This window comes from Antrostomus carolinensis, unplaced genomic scaffold (assembly GCF_000700745.2).
Source record: "Antrostomus carolinensis isolate BGI_N321 unplaced genomic scaffold, ASM70074v2 scaffold18513, whole genome shotgun sequence".
In the NCBI taxonomy this organism is placed as follows: domain Eukaryota; kingdom Metazoa; phylum Chordata; class Aves; order Caprimulgiformes; family Caprimulgidae; genus Antrostomus; species Antrostomus carolinensis.
Window position 1 is genome coordinate 1 of NW_010307442.1, and position 18,432 is coordinate 18,432.

At 35.8% G+C, this 18,432-nt stretch overlaps 1 protein-coding gene across 1 annotated transcript in view; it reads right to left on the minus strand.

Moving 5' to 3' along the window:
• Window positions 1-1,014: 1,014 nt before the first annotated feature.
• TRIP11 (thyroid hormone receptor interactor 11) overlaps window positions 1,015-18,432 on the minus strand; it is a gene marked incomplete at its 3' end in the record, with an annotated part of 17,850 nt that continues 432 nt past the window's right edge. Inside the window, 14 exon segments of the mRNA XM_010165433.2 lie at window positions 1,015-1,114; window positions 1,460-1,563; window positions 1,900-2,063; window positions 3,600-3,793; window positions 4,008-4,148; window positions 6,705-6,837; window positions 6,839-9,729; window positions 10,843-11,046; window positions 12,040-12,080; window positions 12,763-13,128; window positions 14,389-14,554; window positions 15,294-15,362; window positions 16,192-16,467; window positions 17,548-17,658. Coding sequence (XP_010163735.2) covers window positions 1,015-1,114; window positions 1,460-1,563; window positions 1,900-2,063; window positions 3,600-3,793; window positions 4,008-4,148; window positions 6,705-6,837; window positions 6,839-9,729; window positions 10,843-11,046; window positions 12,040-12,080; window positions 12,763-13,128; window positions 14,389-14,554; window positions 15,294-15,362; window positions 16,192-16,296 — 4,678 coding nt within the window.

The following is an 18,432-nucleotide window of genomic DNA, read 5'->3' on the forward strand; positions in this document are numbered from 1 at the left end:
AATGCAGAGGCAGATGAAGCCTTCTACAAGCGGCTGGCAAAGTCTCACAATCGCTAGCCCTTGTTCTTGTGGGGGACTGCAACTTATTGGACATCTGCTGGAAATACAACACAGCAGAGGGAAAACAGTCTAGGAGGTTCCTGGAGTGTGTGGAAGAGAAATTCCTGACACAGCTGGTAACCCAGGAGAGGTGCCTCACTTGACCTGCTATTTACCAACAGAGAAGGACTGGTGGGAGATGTGGTGGTCCGAGGCTGTCTTTGGGTATTGTTGGTGAAGTAAGGAGGGGGATTAGCAAGACCACTACCATGGACTTCCAGAGGGCAAACTTTGGCCTGTTCAGGACACTGGTTGAGAGAGTCCCTTGGGAGACAGTCCTGAAGGTCAAAGGGGTCCAGAAAGCCTGGACATTCTTCAAGAAGGAAGTCTTAAAGGCCCAGGAGCAGACTGTCCCCAAGTGCCGCAAGATGAAACGGCAAAGAAGACGACTGGCCTGGCTGAACAGAGAGCTCTTGCTGGGACTCAGGAAAAAAAGGAGAGTTCACCATCTCTGGAAGAAGGGGCAGGCAACTCAGGAAGAGTACAGGGATCTCATTAGGTTATGCAGAGAGAAAATTAGAAAGACAAAAGCCCAGCTAGAATTCAATCTGGCCACTGTTGTCTACATCAAATATGATGGTTACTTTGGAAAATATGACAACATTTGGTATTTCATAAACCTTTTAAAAAGACATTTACAGAGCTAAATCAAGGGCTTTGGTATTTACAGGGGGAAAACAAAACAAAACCCCAAAAATTACTACAGGGCTGTCTTTTGACAAGATCCCTAACAGAAGGTAAACATACTTTTCCAAATTTGCTTTATAAACAAGGAAGTCTTCAAAAGAATTATTCTTTTCTCATAGAAGACAAATTTTGGTAAGTTTCTAAGAATACTACATCGTCTCTTCAGCTGCTTGGAATGTTTTAAGCAGAGATTTAAAAAAAAAAAAAAAAAAAAAAAAAAGTAGTTACCTTCTTTCTTAAGCTCTTCAATCTGCTCCTCTTTGACATCAAGCTGCTCAGTGAGCCTTGATGCTGCATCCAGTGCAGCATTCGCCTCTTCTAAACTTTCCTGAATAGAGGGCAGGAAAGGGACAAAAAGAGAAGCAAGGGAGTTCACTATCACAATTACACTAATACAACACAGATCAAACATAACGGATGCAGAGACTTCCATCCCTTATTCTTTAGAATAACTGGATTTTACAACCCAGAAACATCCTCAGAAAATGGATGGTTGGCAGAGGAATGCTACTTTGCCAACCTTCTTTTAGTGCCCCTTTCTCTTACAGGGAAGAGAGAATAATTACATAACTTAATGTATTCTTACACAGTAACACAACATAGCAGTTAAAAAAAAATTCAGTCAAGAATTAGCATTCAGTTTCATAGGGTTCAATTTCATTATTCAGCCCACCTGCAGTGATGCAACTTTTTCTTCTAAGCTTTCCGCCTTTTTCCTCCATTCTGCAGTCTGTTTTTGGTGTTTCTCCAGCTCTGCTGAATACATAGCTTTTTCTTCTAAAGGGTTAAAGAACCAAACCAAAAACAAAAAAAAAAATCTTGATTCACAACCTGTAATGTTTTGGGGGATATGTAATTGCAAAACCTCAGTATTCTCATATCTGGTCTTCACGAGGTAGATGTGGAATTCAAATTTCATAAATGGGATACTGACCATCTGTTTTCACAGGGCCAGAATCGTTTTTATACGTTTTTTAAAAGACAACAGATTCTGAAATTCAAACTATCAAAAAGGAAACCAGGTAACTAGTATTTAAAAAGAACCAAAATATGGTGACTATCCCAGCTGAAAAACACTTGTTGCACTCTTTACTATTTCTTGACAAAACTCACCCTGTTGGAATTGCTCTAGTACCATCTGCAGGTTGGCCAGTGACAATGCATACTGCTTCACTTGGTCCTGGGAGATGGTGAGCTGCAGCACAGTTTCATCTCTCTGCTTGGAAACCAGGTTTAATTGCTCTTGCAAAGACTCAACTTGCAGACTAGCTTGATGACTTAAGGAAAATAAAATACATTATTTATGAAGACAATAATAGAAATCATCACAGAGAAAACTAAATCCCACTTTTAGTTTTTCAGCTCAATTTATAAAAATAAAGACAATTTTTTCCCAATTCCTCTTAAAAAAAACACTAAAAAACCCCAAACAACAAAAAGCCAACCTAACAACAGATTTTAAGTAAGTCTGGTAATAAAATTTTGGCAATCAAAAAAATCAAACTACTTTTGTTTGAAGCGCATTAGAAAAGAAAAACCTCATCTTTGTTGTTCATTATTGTAATAGTATCTTTACGAAAAAAAAAAAAAATCCGTATCTTGCTAATTGTCTGCTTCAACTGCTATATGAATATAGGTCTTTCTACCCTTTTTTTTTTACTTCTAAAGCCAGGCTCCAAGAACTCAGTGTATTTTGCTCCATACTGACCAATGAATGCCCCATTTAACTTCCCATTACGCAAAAATGTTATGAACCTCATTTAGCCCTATGCTAGTCTTTAAAAAGAGTGCACATCAGGTAGGAAATAGGCAGTATTTCTTGAAAGGTATTTGATAAGTTTGATGAAGAATTAAGTAATATTCCAATGAACAGTTTTTACACAACCTTCTCCCAGCTCTTCCACTGTCTGCACAATATTTCACAACAAATTCCGCTCAACTCAGAAATCTCTTTGCTGAGAACATTAAGCACAGAATCCATCCTTGGCACTTAAAGAAAAAAGAAATGCTGCAGCTACATACATATTTTTGATTAAAATACTTGTTCATTTGGACAACCATAAGGAGATGAAAAAATAATTATTGTGCCCAAAGTAACCAACATACCTTTAAATAAAACAATATTAAAGCAGTCAAGATATGCATTGAGTAAGTAATCTTAGTACTTGGGTTTTCATTGTTCTGGCTGAAAAATGTAATTATGGCAAATAAATAAAACCACAATTGGCTCTAGCCTCCCAGATTCTGCTTCCCATGAGAACTCCAATGCATCCTGCTCTACACAGATACACTAAATAGAAAAAAGCTTACAGCAGTGTATGCTTTCCATGGCAGCAGGTATACAGTGTGCCTACTTGTCTCAGAAGCAATTCGCAAAGCTGGACAGTCATGTCTGTGCACAGAAGTGTATTAAATAAGACTCTCAAACTCAATGAAGCCTTGACTTCAGTCAAGTAAGAAAAGTCCATCTTACTTTTTAAAGTAAGTTAAGTCCATCTTTTTTGATTTGACAGACAACGAAACTGATGCGCTGAGGGATTTTTGTTGTTTCTAGTTCTAAGCACTGTCAAAGATGTGAGATTTCAATAGTTGCTACTAAAGTGACAAATACTTCCTGAAGTTCTCAATAGTAGTCAAGTATATTTCAAATCACCTTCCCAATTTAGAGTTAGAAAAGTTTGTTTCTTTTTGTTTTCTCAAGTGCTTAATTAGCATGTTATAGAACAGTAATTCGGTAAAATAAAGCCAACGATACCAGTCCAGCTCACTGTGATATTTACAGCCAATGCCACTACGATATAAATTAAGACTACCTGGCATTCTCCACTGCAGTAGATGAGGACACGAGTTTTTCTTCCAAAACAAAAACCTTCTTTCTTAGCTTGACCTCTCTGTCTTCTGCAGCTAAAGCTTCTCTGGTGTAGGAGTCCTCCATCTCTAAAAGGTGGTTACGCAACCTCTCCAGTTCCTGATTTAGGCGCTGCTCTTTCTCACGCAAATGCTGTATCTGTGTAGAACACACCTTAAGTTGCTTGTACTATCACCCTTCATAGAAATAATTTAAGCAAACATAAAACATGTCCATTGAAGTACATTGCATGTATAACAATTTTAAATGCTTTTTACAAGTGATTGCTATCAAAAAAAGCCAGAAATTACTACAGATGCAATTTCCCCCCCCCCCTTTATTTCTTGCAATTGTAAATTATTTGGTGGTGTACCTCGCTCTGCAGGGCACTGCTCTCCATCTGCTTCTGTTTGAGTGCTACCATAACTTGGTCTCTCTCTTGCTGGAAAGCAACAGCCTTTTCCTGCATTGATTTAACTTCATTTAACAGTTGATTCAACTCTCCTGTCTTGCCCTGTTAAAGACACAAACAAGCATTTCAAGTGCAGCAAACAGTTTTACCAAAGGAGACACAGTCTTTGCCCAGAAGAGCACAAATACTGATATAACAAGGAAAAGGGCAGGACACCGATGGCCCTACAGCACAGAAAAATATTATTTTGAAGTTATTTCACTCACATGTTACAAGACAAAGTAAACCTTACTGCTAAAAGACACCACACATGCATTGTCTTAAGTGACTGCTGTGAATGGATACCTACCTATCTTTCGATGAGAGATATGTATTATGTACACAGTGTCTGAGACACTTGTATATTTGAAAATTTAACTTTTCTGCCAGTGTTTAGAACCTGTTCTCTCTGATACCTGTTTATTAGGCCATGCTCATGTAAAGCATCACCCTAGGTAGGTCAACTTGTCTAAACTTCAGATGACTGAACACATGAAGCAGTCTTTAAAAACAAAACATAAGGTGACCTCACTCTCCAAGATTAGCCTTCAGTGCATCACAGCAATGTCCATCACATTTTCAGGTGTCAAATTTCAATTAATGATGTTCCTGTCTACATGCAATTTACTACAGCTTTACATTAGCATACAAAGGAGAAGTGTGAGTACGCCAGTTACACAGAACACACATGAACACGTGAATGCTTTTTTGGTTATTTGAAACTTTTCTGCATGCTCTTTACCTTTTGTCCCATATGTTGTTTTGAAAGCAGTTACTTTTATTGAATATGTTGGATAAAAGTAAACCACTCTTTGGTTTTATCACTAATACTTTTGAGCTTCAATTATTTGTTTTTATTAATCAAACAATATAGTAAAGTTCTTTCTGTAGTAGAACCATAAACCTGCAGGCAAACCTTCTCTTTCCATGTCATGTTATCTTCTGACATGCACACAAAATACAAAACTGTTTGAATACTATTCTTCCTAGTTCCCTGTGGCAAACATGAAGTGTGTATCAGGAACTTCTCCTATTTGTGCAAGAAAACTGTCCAGACAAATGTTCCATGCTTGTGAAACTGAAAGCCTAAGCTGCCAGTGACTGAGAGTCTGCAGGCCAAAGACATGCAAGACGGAGAACCCAGTCAGTCAATATAGTTTTCCATGATTTAGAAAAAAAACCCCAAAACCAACAAAGTAGTAAGAGTGCAAATTTGTAAAGTATTAGCATATATGGGCAAGACTGATGAACATAAAAAGTCCTAATGGTAATTCAACGCTATTTTACACAATGTAACTGTACTTTGAGACAATAAAACTTCTAATTCTAATTCTATAGTATTTCTTTAGAACAGGATAGGGAACTTCTACTATGAGAAGAGCTAAACATTTGTCCTAAGTCAAAGGTCTTAAAATAAATAAAATAATTCTAGTTTTTCAGCTATATTATGTTGGATTTAGTTGGTAATTGGAAGATGCTTCAAGGAGATGTGAGGGTGGTCAGACACCGGAAGAGGATGCCCAGAGAAGCTGTGGATGCCGCATCATTGGAAGTGTTCAAGGCCAGGTTGGATGAGGCTTTGAGCAACCTGATCTAGTGGAAGGCGTCTCTGCCCACTGCAGTGGGGTGAAACCAGATGATCTTTAAAGTCTCTTAACTCTGGAAAATTAAAGGGGATGCTAAAGGCAACAGGGACAATAAGAACAGTATGCATGCAGGGGGACAACTGTAAGAGAAGATTGAAGAATGGCCACCAGAACCATCAAGACAAAGAGAATGGGGACCTGGATAGTACAAAGGAAAGAAAGAAAATTATCTGTCTGGAATTAATTACCAGAAAAGACTGCCCCCTAGGACACACCTTCAGAGGCAAACCAAACAAAGCAAACCAAAAATATCGACACCCTGGAGTTCTGCTGTCAAGTGTTTGTCACAACTACTGGAAGACTTTTGTACTGTACTTAATGCCTCTTTCTCAAAGAGAAATGGCAGTTCACACATTACTTCATTAACTCCAGCAGCAGCAGTTCATACAACATGCTGTTGACCTGTGTATCAATGATGCCACATAATTCTTTGCTCTTTTAAAAGAGATTCCTCATCAAATTACATACATAATAATTAACAAGCCACCACAACTTTTCTCTGAAAATATGCTTTTAAAAAAGTGTCCATTATTCTGTAAATAAACCCATTCATCTCACAGGGATGTTGTGAAGCAATCGCATTGGAATGACAAACACTAGAAGAAAGCACCTTGGAAAATTAGTCCTGCTGGATAACTCTACAGAAGTTTGAGCATCATGCAGTAAAATTAATGTAGAGCACTTACTGAACAGCAAAGCCAAAGCAAAATATTAGGCAGCTATTCAGTAAGTGAGCCATTTCCAAATAAATGAACAATGTAGTTTATGGCAGCACAATTAACAGATAACATTGTAAACCACTCACTGACTTGAAATTTCTTAAATTTGCAGGGGGAGAATTTTTGTTGTAGTATAATAACAGTAACTAGTCACAAAGGGATTTCAGGCAAACACTTGATGGCTACATATACACAAAAATGTATTACCATGTGACTTAATTTTAAAATAAACTCATAAATATGAATGCACATACCTGTTCTTTTTCTTTCAACAGCTTCTCAAAAGCAAGAGCTTTTTCCTTCATTGAGTGAGACTCAAACTCTTTCTCTTTCAGCATCATTGAAAATTGCATATTAGTCTCCTGAAGTGCTCGGAATTCTGTTTCACCTACACCTTGCAACTATTTTTTCATTTTCTTCTTTCAGTTTTCGAATATCCATTTCTAAAATTAAATTTCTTTCTTTAAGATTAGTCACAGCTTGCTTCAAAAGCTCATTTTCATTTTCTTTGTTACTGAGATTTTCACTCACAGAAAGTAACTGATCACTTTTTGACTTAATTAATATGTCTTTTTCCCTAAGTGATTTCTGTAAGACATCTTGTTTTTCTTTCATCTGCCTCATCTCTGACTCAGTCCCTTCCTGACTCTTTCTTTCAATCTCTGATGCTGTAGCCACAGAATCTGATAATCGTTGATTATTTTCCTGAAGAGTCCTAATAGTTGAATCTTTTTCTTGCAATTTTTTTTTCAGCTGTTCCAACTCCTTTTGAAGAAGTTTAGACTCATCACTGAGTACTTCAGGAGCACTGTCTGGAATGCCTGAAAGCTGTGAAATGGTGGAAGCCATTGCCACAGATGGTGTTACCAAATCAAGTTTACTCAGGAGAAGATCCTTGGTGTTATGAAGCTGTCCTATGCTGTGTTGAACTTGTGCTAATTCCTGACTAAAACTTTTCAGCTTTTTCTCATTCTGTTCGTAACTCTGAATCAAGCCGTTATAATCTACCTGCAACTTTGAATTACTATCGCTTTCAACTGAAATTTGTGCTTGAAGCTTGTGTAACTCTTCTTGGAGGTGTGCTGACTCATGCTGCATGTTCTGAACCGTGGTTATTACCTGTTGCTTCCACTCTTCCATCTTCTTTACTTGCTGTTTTAGTTTATCACGTTCTTGTAGAAGTTCCTCAAACTGGTTACTGTTAACACCTCCTGAGCCATTATCAGTACCTGTACCGGATGTCTGCAAGACTGTCAATAATGTTTGGCATTTTTGACTTAGAGCATCTATTTCAATATCTTTTTCTCTAATGATACGAGATAAATTCTGAATAGTTTCTCTAGACATTTCTTGACTGCTGTTTTCAGATCTATTAGACAGCTTTTGATTCTCCTCTTGCAACCTTACCAAAGCTGCTTCTTTAGCAGCAACCATATCCATGATATTGCGATACTCTGTTTTTAACTGACTGTTTTCTCTTGTCTTTTCACTTAGAACTGCTAGTACTTGTTCTCTTTCCATAACATAAGCTTGCAGCTGCTGCTGAAGACACAGAACATCCTGCCTATAGGAACCTGAGGAAACTCTAGCATTGAGAGCTTGTATTTCTAAATCTTTCTCTTGAATGATCCGAGTCAGTTTCCCAACTTCATCCTTAGACAACTGATCAATTTGCTGACTTAGAGAAACATTCTTTTCATTTAGCAGCTTAATCTCCATCTCCCTTTCTTTAATACCTTTTACTAGTCTTTCAATTTCGGCTTTAGATAAGTCATGTTTTTCATTTCCATTTTCTCCATTAAGAGTCTGAACTTTGGTTTCCTGAAAAAGATCAGAGGAATCAGTCTGAATAATCTGTCTCTCTTTGTGCAGCTGAGTTTTAATTTGTTCAATTGTTTTCTGCAAATTTTTTATTTCCTCATCTTTCTCTAAAGAAAGTCTTTCATGTGTGACATTCATTTGCTCACACTGAAATTTAGACTCATCTATTTCCTTTCTTTGCTCCTGCAAAGACTGCTGAAGTTGTACTGTTGTTTGATTCTGATCTTCTATTGTTTTTTTGTGAACTTCTATTTCTTCTTCAAGATTATTCTTTATCACTTTTAACTGCGTTACCTCACTTTCAAGTTCAATAATAATATCTAGAGTTTTAGGCTCAACCACAGGCATAGATCTACTTTGCTGATCCTTAAGGCGTTCAATTTCTTCTTTCAAATGATTATTTTCTTCCTTCATGACTGCAAGACTTCTGTCTTTTTCCTCCAAGTTCTGTTTTAAGACATCTTGCTTTTTTGCAACTTTCACATATTCCTCAAGTTCCAGCTTCACCTGTAAAGCTTGATTTTTAAATTTTTCAATAAATATCTCTTTTTCTTTTATGAGTTCTTGCAACTGCTTTTGTCCTCCTAAGCTAGTAGTCAACATCTCTTTTGTTTCTTGATGGTCAGTTTCCATCTGCTCAATGCTCCTTTTAAGCTCAGCAATCTTAAAGTCCTTCTCTTGACTGAGTTTAACTAAGCGCTCATGTTCAAGCTGCAATGCAGTGGTATCCATACTACGTGCATTTGATAGTTCCTCGATAGTTTGCTTATACTTATGTGCTTGTTCCAAAAGCCTCTTTTCTGTCTGATTTAATTCACCCTCTAACTGTCTTTTTTCCATTTTCAAAGCCTCCACAACAGTATCTTTTTCCAAATAAACTTTGTTTTTCTCAGAAATGGCATCACTTAACTCCTGTTTTAGTTCTTCAATGGCTACTATCAGCTTTCCATTTTCCGTTCTGAGATCAAACAGAGATTTCTCTAAGTCTTCATTTAGTTGTTTATTTTCCAAAACGTCATTCTGTAGTTTTGCAATTTCTACTTCTCTTTCTTTCAGAATCAGATCTTGACAACTGTAGTTAGATTCCTGATTACTTTTTTCTGCTAACTTCCTCAAGGATCCAGAAAGTTCCTCCTCTCTTTCTTTTAGTCTCTGCTGCAATTCTCTGATTTCTTTTTTATTATGAAAATTACAGTCCTGGGCTTTCCTTAATTGCTCCTGAAAATCTTTAATATTACCTTCAAGCTGCTGCTTACTTATATGCAAGTCATTAAGTGCATATGAACATTGGTTTAGTTTTTCTTTCTGACTATCTAACTCCTTACTAGTTTCCATCTTCTTGATTTCTAATTCTGATACTTTCTTTCTTTCAAAATCTAAGTCAAGTTTCAGCTGTTTGATGATACTATCAGTTTCTGTGTGTTGTTTTGATAGCTGCTCTTTCAGTGTAATCATATGCTGAAAATAACACAAACAAGAATTCATTAGGAGAGGAGAACCAGCCAAACTATGCATTTCATTAATTTTTATCTTCTGAACAGTAAAAAAACCCCCCAAAAAACACATAGGAAACAAAAATGTTTCCTAGTTGCCAATGTAAATTGGCAAGTAGTATCAACTAGCCAACACTAAAGTAATTAAAACCAAATATCAAATAAGGATAGATTGTATTTCACTAAAAAAAAAAAACAAACAAAAAAAAAACCCCACCATCTCCCCCAAAAGACTCCCAATTACCTAAATCAAGGAACAAAAAGAGAACTACCTAAGAAAAATAACTGTCAGCATTTATGAGGGCAGTTGGAATGAGTATGCAGCAAACACCCATCATTTAAAAACAGGGAGGCACTAAATTTAAAATCACAGATTACAGAAGTGAATGCATATCTGTATATTTTATTTTTAATTTCTTGTCTGAGCTTATTTTTAAACACACTTGCTGGGATTAATTTCGTAGGAAAACATTTTAAATGCTCAATTCCACAAAGTAAACCAATATTGAAAACACATGGCTTGCAACTTTATGTTTACAGGTCAAATATGTAAGAACAGTGACAAAAAAGTATCACTCCATTTTGATTACAGTAACCTTCGATTTTGATAATCAGTGACCTTTTTTGCTCCATAAATGCTTATATTATGACTAACTTGTAACAAAGTAACTTAATTATTCAACATAATTAAAAATAATGAAAGGAAAAGAAAAATGTTTAAAAATGTTCTGCATACTGTCATAAACTGAAAGTCAAAATATTAGCAGGATAAAAACCATCAAAAGTCTTGCAAGGAAAAAATCAGTTAACTGGACTTGGGAAAGTAACATCCCTTATGGACAGCTGACATGCCATATTATTTCTTTGTCCATAACAAGTAGATTTCTTGCACTTCAGAATTTCACATTGAGATGGTAGATATGGAGAAACACTGGTCCCGATAGTATTTTTAAGCCTCAGAGGATAACTTATATTTCCCTGCTATTTATGTTCCAAGTTCAATTTAAAAGATAAATACATACACAGAAATCTAAACATTTATTTTAGCACTTCAATAATTAGTTGCAATATTAATTACCTGAGTAGCTTCTTGATTCTGCTTGTCTAGTTCTTCCAACTCCGCTATTAATGTTTCTCTTTCAGTAATACTTTCATTTAATTCATGTTCTTTCCTTTCCAAATCTTGTCTTAATTGACTTAATTCTGAATTCTGATTCTCAGTATACGCAGAAAGAATATCCTCATTCTTATGTTGTGCACTTGTCAGCTCCTTCTCAAGTCCCTCCTTAAGTTAAAAAAATTTCTGAGTATTAGACTTTACCGTGCTGAAATTTAGAAACTGTTTAGTTTTGAAATGATTTCTTTTTTCCCCCCTCAACAACTAAAAGCAAAGCATCCATTTTTATGTTAGAATCTCTAAGCCTACATGAATATTATCCCAGTTAAAAATTCTTCATTGTGAAGTATTTGTCTCTACCATTCATACACAGACATTCATTTTCTCATCACTAAGTTCAGGAGTGCTATTTACAAACTTCTGCATAAAAGTCTGATAGGCAAAGTCATATCCACCCCTGAGGTATCGATCCACAGCTGGGATAAACCATTATATCTCCAAGCGACACCCTAAACATGCAGAACGCTGCGTGGCGAGACAGGAAGTTTTAATCAAGGACACCCGAATAACATCCTTATGAAAAATGCCATGGGAACTCTTGAATGCAAACACAGAAGATCCCACTTCAAAAATACCAATGGATAGAAATCACTCAAGCCTGAGTTTATGAAGGACTAAGTCAACCATGCCAAAAACCAAAGGTCTGTTCCAGAGAAACTGTATTGTTCTGCTGCATAACTTCATCAGTAAGATAGAATGTAGTATTTTTAGAGTACTATATGGAAGGAGAGAGCTATCTTACAATTGATAACAGTGTCAAAACTGAAATGTGTCAAATTAGAAGAGCTGAAAAATTACAACTTTTACAGAAGGTACTATTAATACTTTAAAAACTTAAGTTACAGCAGCCTAAGGACCAATGGGATAGGTGGAACTCCAATAGTTTTCTCTAACAGAGTATGCTGTGGAGTTTCACAAGTCAAAATGTATCATTTTGACAAGTAATTATAGAATTAATCTACTTATTTTCTTGATTATAAGATTATTTATGTAGAAGTGCAAATGCTCCAAAAAAATGTACAATGCCAGAATGTGTGTTTTCTATCAGTTATTATTGTTGTGAATTTTTTTGTTGGCTTAATTTAGAAATGGTTTTACCTGATTTAAAATTGAAAGTCTTGCTATTTCCTTTTCTGCTTCTATAAAGGAAAACAAAAAAATGCATAGTTTTACTACTTTACAAACAACATAAAAACAAATTGTTCTCCCACCTTGCCACATCAGAACTCTGCTGCCCAGAAAATAATAGTTTCACAGTATTTTGTGATGATAAGCATCAGTGCTGTAAAAGATTCAAATGCACCATCAATCATCATCACAAAGCAGAGAGTTACTTTTACAACTGAGTCCACAGTAGGACAACTTTGGTACTATAGTGTATCAGTTATGCTATATTAAAAGATTTTTTACACACAGATATACTTCTTGAACAGGTATGTTTCCATGTTTCACTAAGGAGAACACATTAGCAACAGACTGCCTTTACACAAAAAGTGTACTTTTAGAATTTAAACAAACAAATTTTACTGAGGCTTGTTACTTTTAAAGAAAGAAAAACCTATCGAACAGCTGGCAGACATGATTACTTACCTAATCAGAAACCCCTACCATAATGACACTAGTCCTAATTATGTCTCCTTTTCTGCTTAGCCTTACCTCAATGGACAACCCTTTTCTAAAGCAGTAACTTTTTAAAAGGTACATATTCTCATATTAAGTTCTAAATTCTTAAGTTAAATTCTGAGCATTAAAAGTGAAAACCTGTGAAGAGATAGTAAAAATTGAAAAAAACAATTAAAAGAAAATTCATCATCTTAGTACCTAACAGCGCTTGCTGTAGTCTGACAACATCTTCTGGTAGTGACGTCTTTGACTGCAGCTTCTTCTCCTGTTCTTTCAGGAGAGCATCTTGCTCTGCAACAGAACTTTGAAGCATACTAAAGTCAGATTTAAGATTTTCATATTCTTGAGTTATTTGGATCTTTTCTACCTTTGCCAATTCTTGCTCTTTCAGAAGAACTTTGTTTTCTTCTTTGGCACAAGACAATTTGTGATTTAATTTTCTTATTTTGTCCTCTAGGTCCTTTATAATCTGCAACTCTTCTACTTTTCCTCCTTCTAGATTCTGAGCATTTTTTTTTTGTTCGCTAATTTTAGAGTCATCCATGACATCAGCACTCACACCATCTAAAAAGCAAAAAAGATTGTTTGCAACATTAACCAAAGCCAGCACTGTAGATCTTTTGCTTAAAGGTCTCTTCTTCCACCCCTTCTCCTGACAGAGGGAAACAGTCTAAACAAAAGCCAGGATCATCGACAGAAAGCTTACTTAAATAGAATTACCATTTTAAGCAGTGCTACACATATTACTGGTTTGATAAGCAGCTTTTCAAATACTTACACAACCCTGGCTCAAATTAATTTAAAAGGGAAAGTGTTGCAAGACATACATTGTTCACAATTTAATTAAAGTATACTTGACACTCTTCTCTCTTGGTGAGGAGATGACAGAATCTCATTTATCAGGATATGGAATCCCTCAGTTTCCTAAGAATAATTTATCAAACCCCATCTAGTTCAGCCTGATGCAAAATCCCTGTTTATAATTTAATTAATTACATTTCAAAGGTTTCCTGAATGGTTGTTATAGAGAACAATTTGCTACAAATTAGTACAATGTTTTTCACCTGAATAACTCATTTTGCAGAACTGATGTTTTTACAGATCCATCATACTACCATGACATTCATAGTTCTGTACAACCTTCACAAAATAATTTCCATGTAAATTACAGAGTATAAAAAGGTGCAATCAAAAATATACATTTAAAAAGTTAAATGAGAGCACACTGCTTGTGAATTCATTTCAGTGTAAGCTCAAGGAAACGCCTAAAGGAAATCTAACTGACATGACTATTTTCGTGGAATATGAAATACCTACAAGACAAGAAAAAGCTCCTTGTGGGAAGTACTGAGCTTCTCCTACAATCTAGCCACACCACAGACTACAGCACAGTCCTTATGGCAATCTTTGAGCTTTTGTCAAAGTAACCCAATTTGCACATAGTACTTCTCACCAAAACTGTTATTGTGCTGAGATTTTCCTATCTTCAGCTTTGTATGTCCCATTCACGCCCTTATTCAGTGTAAGTTAAAAAACCAGGAAGTGTAGAAATTAGAGCACAACATTTGATACGTATAGAAAATGACCCTTGAGACTGATATACATCAGTAGTTGAAATGCTGTTGTTTCAGTGCTCAAGCAAACCGCAGTGAATATAAGATACTAGGACACGCGTGTGTGTCTTAAACATGAAGCTGAACTAAAGTTGAAATTCAAATTCCTAAGCACTATATATTTGAAATCTATGGCACTGTTACATATATGATGCTTTAACCAAAATTCACTGGATATTAAATAAAAAAGAAAGCATGTGGTAATAAAGACCTTGCTGTAACTGATTCTCAAGTTCTTCAATTCGCTCTTCATATTCACTCAGCTCTTCCCGGTGTCGACGACTTAACTCTAGCAGCTTTTGTCTGTGTGCATCCTGCAATACTGAAAGTTCATGTTGATGTTCATCTATTTCTTGACTTAACTTCTGTTTGAGTTCCTAAAAATACCATTAGAGAAACAGAATGGTAAATACAGTACAGAAGCTTAAGAAAGGCGGGGCGGGGTGGGGGGGTGGAAATCAAGATAAAGAAAAAAGTTTTCCCCTAGTCAAATTAAAGGATTTATGAAAGGATTTCTCACAGGAAAGGTCACATTTCTTGGCTTTTGCTGGTTTGTTTTTTTTTAAAAACACACTAAAAGACATTCCTTCTAAAAATAAGTTTACACAAACTGTATGCTTTATTCAACAGCAAGTATTAAACCAACGTAGTCAGAATACAACTCTTTCAAAGGACGTGTGTGTATACACTAGGACATATTTCTAGTAACTTTCAAGGATGACATGTAAATCTGGTTTTGCATCTTCAAGAAAAAAAAGGCAAGGTATTTCTGAGAAGGGAGAAGAAATTATTTTATGTTTCTAAAATTCAGTCTCATAAGTCATCAACAGATTCTGAAAGTGATTTGCCCTCGTAAATACTAATGCCATTCTTTTATGTTCTACATTCATCAAATCATATAAATACCCTTTCTCAGAATGACTGACTTTTTAAATACAGCACAGCAACATTTCAGTCAGCAGTACAACTACACGCTCATATGCATTTTTAGTAGAGAAAATGATAAGCACTAGTGTTGTAAATATTTTAACTACAATCACAAGTTGTGTGACGATATGCAAACCCATCAAGAATAAAGCATGAGAGACAACTAGTTTGTCAAAGTTGTCATCTTACCTTAATAATATTTTGCAGTTTGCATATTTCACTTTGCTCAGCATCATTTGTCCCTTGTGCTTTGGAAGACTGAGAAAAGAAAAATCACATATCCAGGTGAAAACTGTGATAAATACAAGCATTCTTCCTGCAAGCACTTCCTCTACTGATACTCAAAAGTAGAAAACAACTAAGCTAATGTGAAACAAAATTCAAATCTACAGTAATTCTGATTTAAAAAAATACACTTTAATGGAAACATTTTAATTTTGCATGAATTTTTATTACATGCAAATGTGTAAAAGTTTGGGATGGGGTGTGTTATTGCACCTAAGACAACAGTGTTGTTTAATTTTACTTTCCACATGGGAAAAGCATACCTCTGAAATCAGACTATAGCTTGAAAAATGGTGACTCGGATCAAAAACAGCTTGAAAGATTATGCTCCTTCCTGTCTCAGCAGACCATTAATTTCAACTGATATATCAAAGACTGAGAGAAGAGTCAGTGAAAACAGTCCACAAGTATCCAACTACCACGTTGAACAGTATTGTCCTGTCAATAAATAATCAATACCACAGCCAGGAAGAAGAAAAGTATTTTTGGAAAGGTGGCACAATAACGAAACCCTGTAGTATTCTAGGCGAATGTTTATGAAACCCTTTTCCTAACTTGACAAATCACGTGTAAAAGCATCACAAAAAAGCACTTGGAAGTTAGTCACTGAATGTGTCCCTAGTCATGTGACAGCAAGAAAATGACTAAAAGATCATTATGTTTCAGCTTTTCCATCAAATCATGTTGCTTCTAGAAACTGAACAGCATAAACTTTCAAAAGACTCGCTCTGATACCACCAAATGCAATGAAAACACTAATTTGGAGGGAGATGGAAGGGTAAGATAGAGGGGAACCACTCACCAGTGCAATCTGCTTCCAGTGGTCAACCTCAGCTTCAAGCCTAGAAACTTCATTGGACAATCTATTTATTTCTTGTTGTGACCAGATTATATCTCCAAAATCCATGTCATCTCCATCAAAACCCGAGGAATGTCTGACCACTGGAACATAGGAAGCTGATGTAGCAGCTGGTGGCAAAACACCAGCACCTAACTGTGTTGACTGAGCAGCTGTCTGTAGTTTCTGCAGTTGTTCCTGTAGTGCATTCTGTCTAGCTTTGAGATGGCTGATTTCCACCTGAAGACACAAAATACCATGTATTGTTTCAAAAAATACCAAAACAGACTCTACTTTCCCCCTTGTGCCCTATGAAATGTGAACGACTCCCCCCAAGTACAAATTGGTGATCACTTTCACTTAAAAAGGAAAAAAAACCCAAACAGTCTCCTAATGAGAAAAGTCTCTTAGCTGATGTTTTACACAGTATCTCATGCAAGGACATACTGAAAGTTTTAATGGTTTTCAGTTATGTAAAACTTCAGTAAAATTTCTGATTTTTTCAGCAGCCAAGTTAGCCAAGTGCTGTAGCAAGAGTCAGGCTAACAAGTTCTACAAAAATTTAAAATATTTAAAGAGAGTATTCAGATATGAAAATTAAGCAATATATGATTCTCCCCCAGTTATTTATATTACATTTGATTTCTTTTACACTTAACAACTCAATGTATTGAAAATTTACTTTTTTACAATAAACTGAAATCAGCTGCATGAAATTTTCTCATAACAATTCTGCTGTTGTATTTAATAAGCAGAATTCTCGAAATATAAAAATTCTGCTTTCTCTAGTTTCCACGTGTTTATAAATGAAGCGGAAATAAAACTCTCTTCATTTCTATGAAATCTCATGTTACCCAATAATTTATAAAGTTGATGTTCATCACAAAGGGACACTTCTCAAATTACGAAAGCTAGTTCTGTTCCCTTTAATTGTATACATTAAAAAGAATAATTATTATATCCACAGACATAAATATAAGTTCTCCAAATGAGCATTTGCTCCTGTTGCCTTCCTTAAAGATGAACTGCTTTATATTTCTCATTCACTTAAGTGTCCTTTCTCACAGTGATTCCTGAAACAACAAATCTAATGTATGCGGAGTTTTCTTTTGTCTCGCCTATCTCCTGGCAGCTCTGCTTATATTACATGATTCAGTTAAATATGTCTTAATCTCTCAGTGTTTACATTAACAAACCAAAAAACCATCATAACTGTGACCAATACTTCACTGACAGAGCACAGATACTATAACAAAGAGATTAAACAGCATAATACATAAGTTTATTGGACATATTCAAATATTTTATTCTGTATCCTACCTCCTTCTGCTGAAGCTGATTTCGGTACTCTATAGATAACTGCTTTATTTGAAGCTCTGCTGCTTCATGCTTTTCTTCTAAATCACTACAAACTTTTTTCAGTCGCTCGTTCTAGCAAAAATGAGAAATGCACGTTAGTAAACTTGGAACAGTTCTTACAGAATTAGAAAAGCGTTAAGTCTGATGAACAGTAAATAAATCAATTTAATTGTACAGATTTCTCATGTTATTTCACTCAAAACATACAGTAACAGTGACTTCCAAACATGGGCCCAAAACCATTCACATCCAAACTTTCCATTTTTAGATGGCATAGACTCTAGCTCACTTTCAGAAAAAGGTTTGTGGTAACCAGAGGTAAATGTCACCAAGAAAACTTCAGGGCTTAGTTACATCTTAGCATGATCCACAGGTGGAATTTAAGAACAGCCACAGAGCAGAAATTGGAGCTAACATCCATACAGTCCAGTGTTCACCCTCTGATACTGGCCAATGGCAGATGGCAACAGTCTAGAAATAGGAACAGTTACTTCCCCAAAATACGATCTTAACTTCTCACTGCTCTCGAGGGCTTAAAACATACGTGAAAGTTGTTGGTTTACAGCCACAAATAAAGTCACAAGATCAACAAGTCCTTTGTAAAAGTACACAAAGTCACTTTCCACAAGGGCACATGGGATTTGTAAACAGTTTTGGAGGAGCACAAGCATCCATTCCTATGTCAAAATGACCATGCAGTAGGGCAACGCAGAGAACTGAATCAGGAAACACACACTCTACACTTTGAGGCTTGCTGCAAAAGACATGCCGTCCACCACAACCGGGCATTCTAGATCTGCTTTTATTTATGGTCATACAGGAAATGTTATAAATCAATTTTAACTC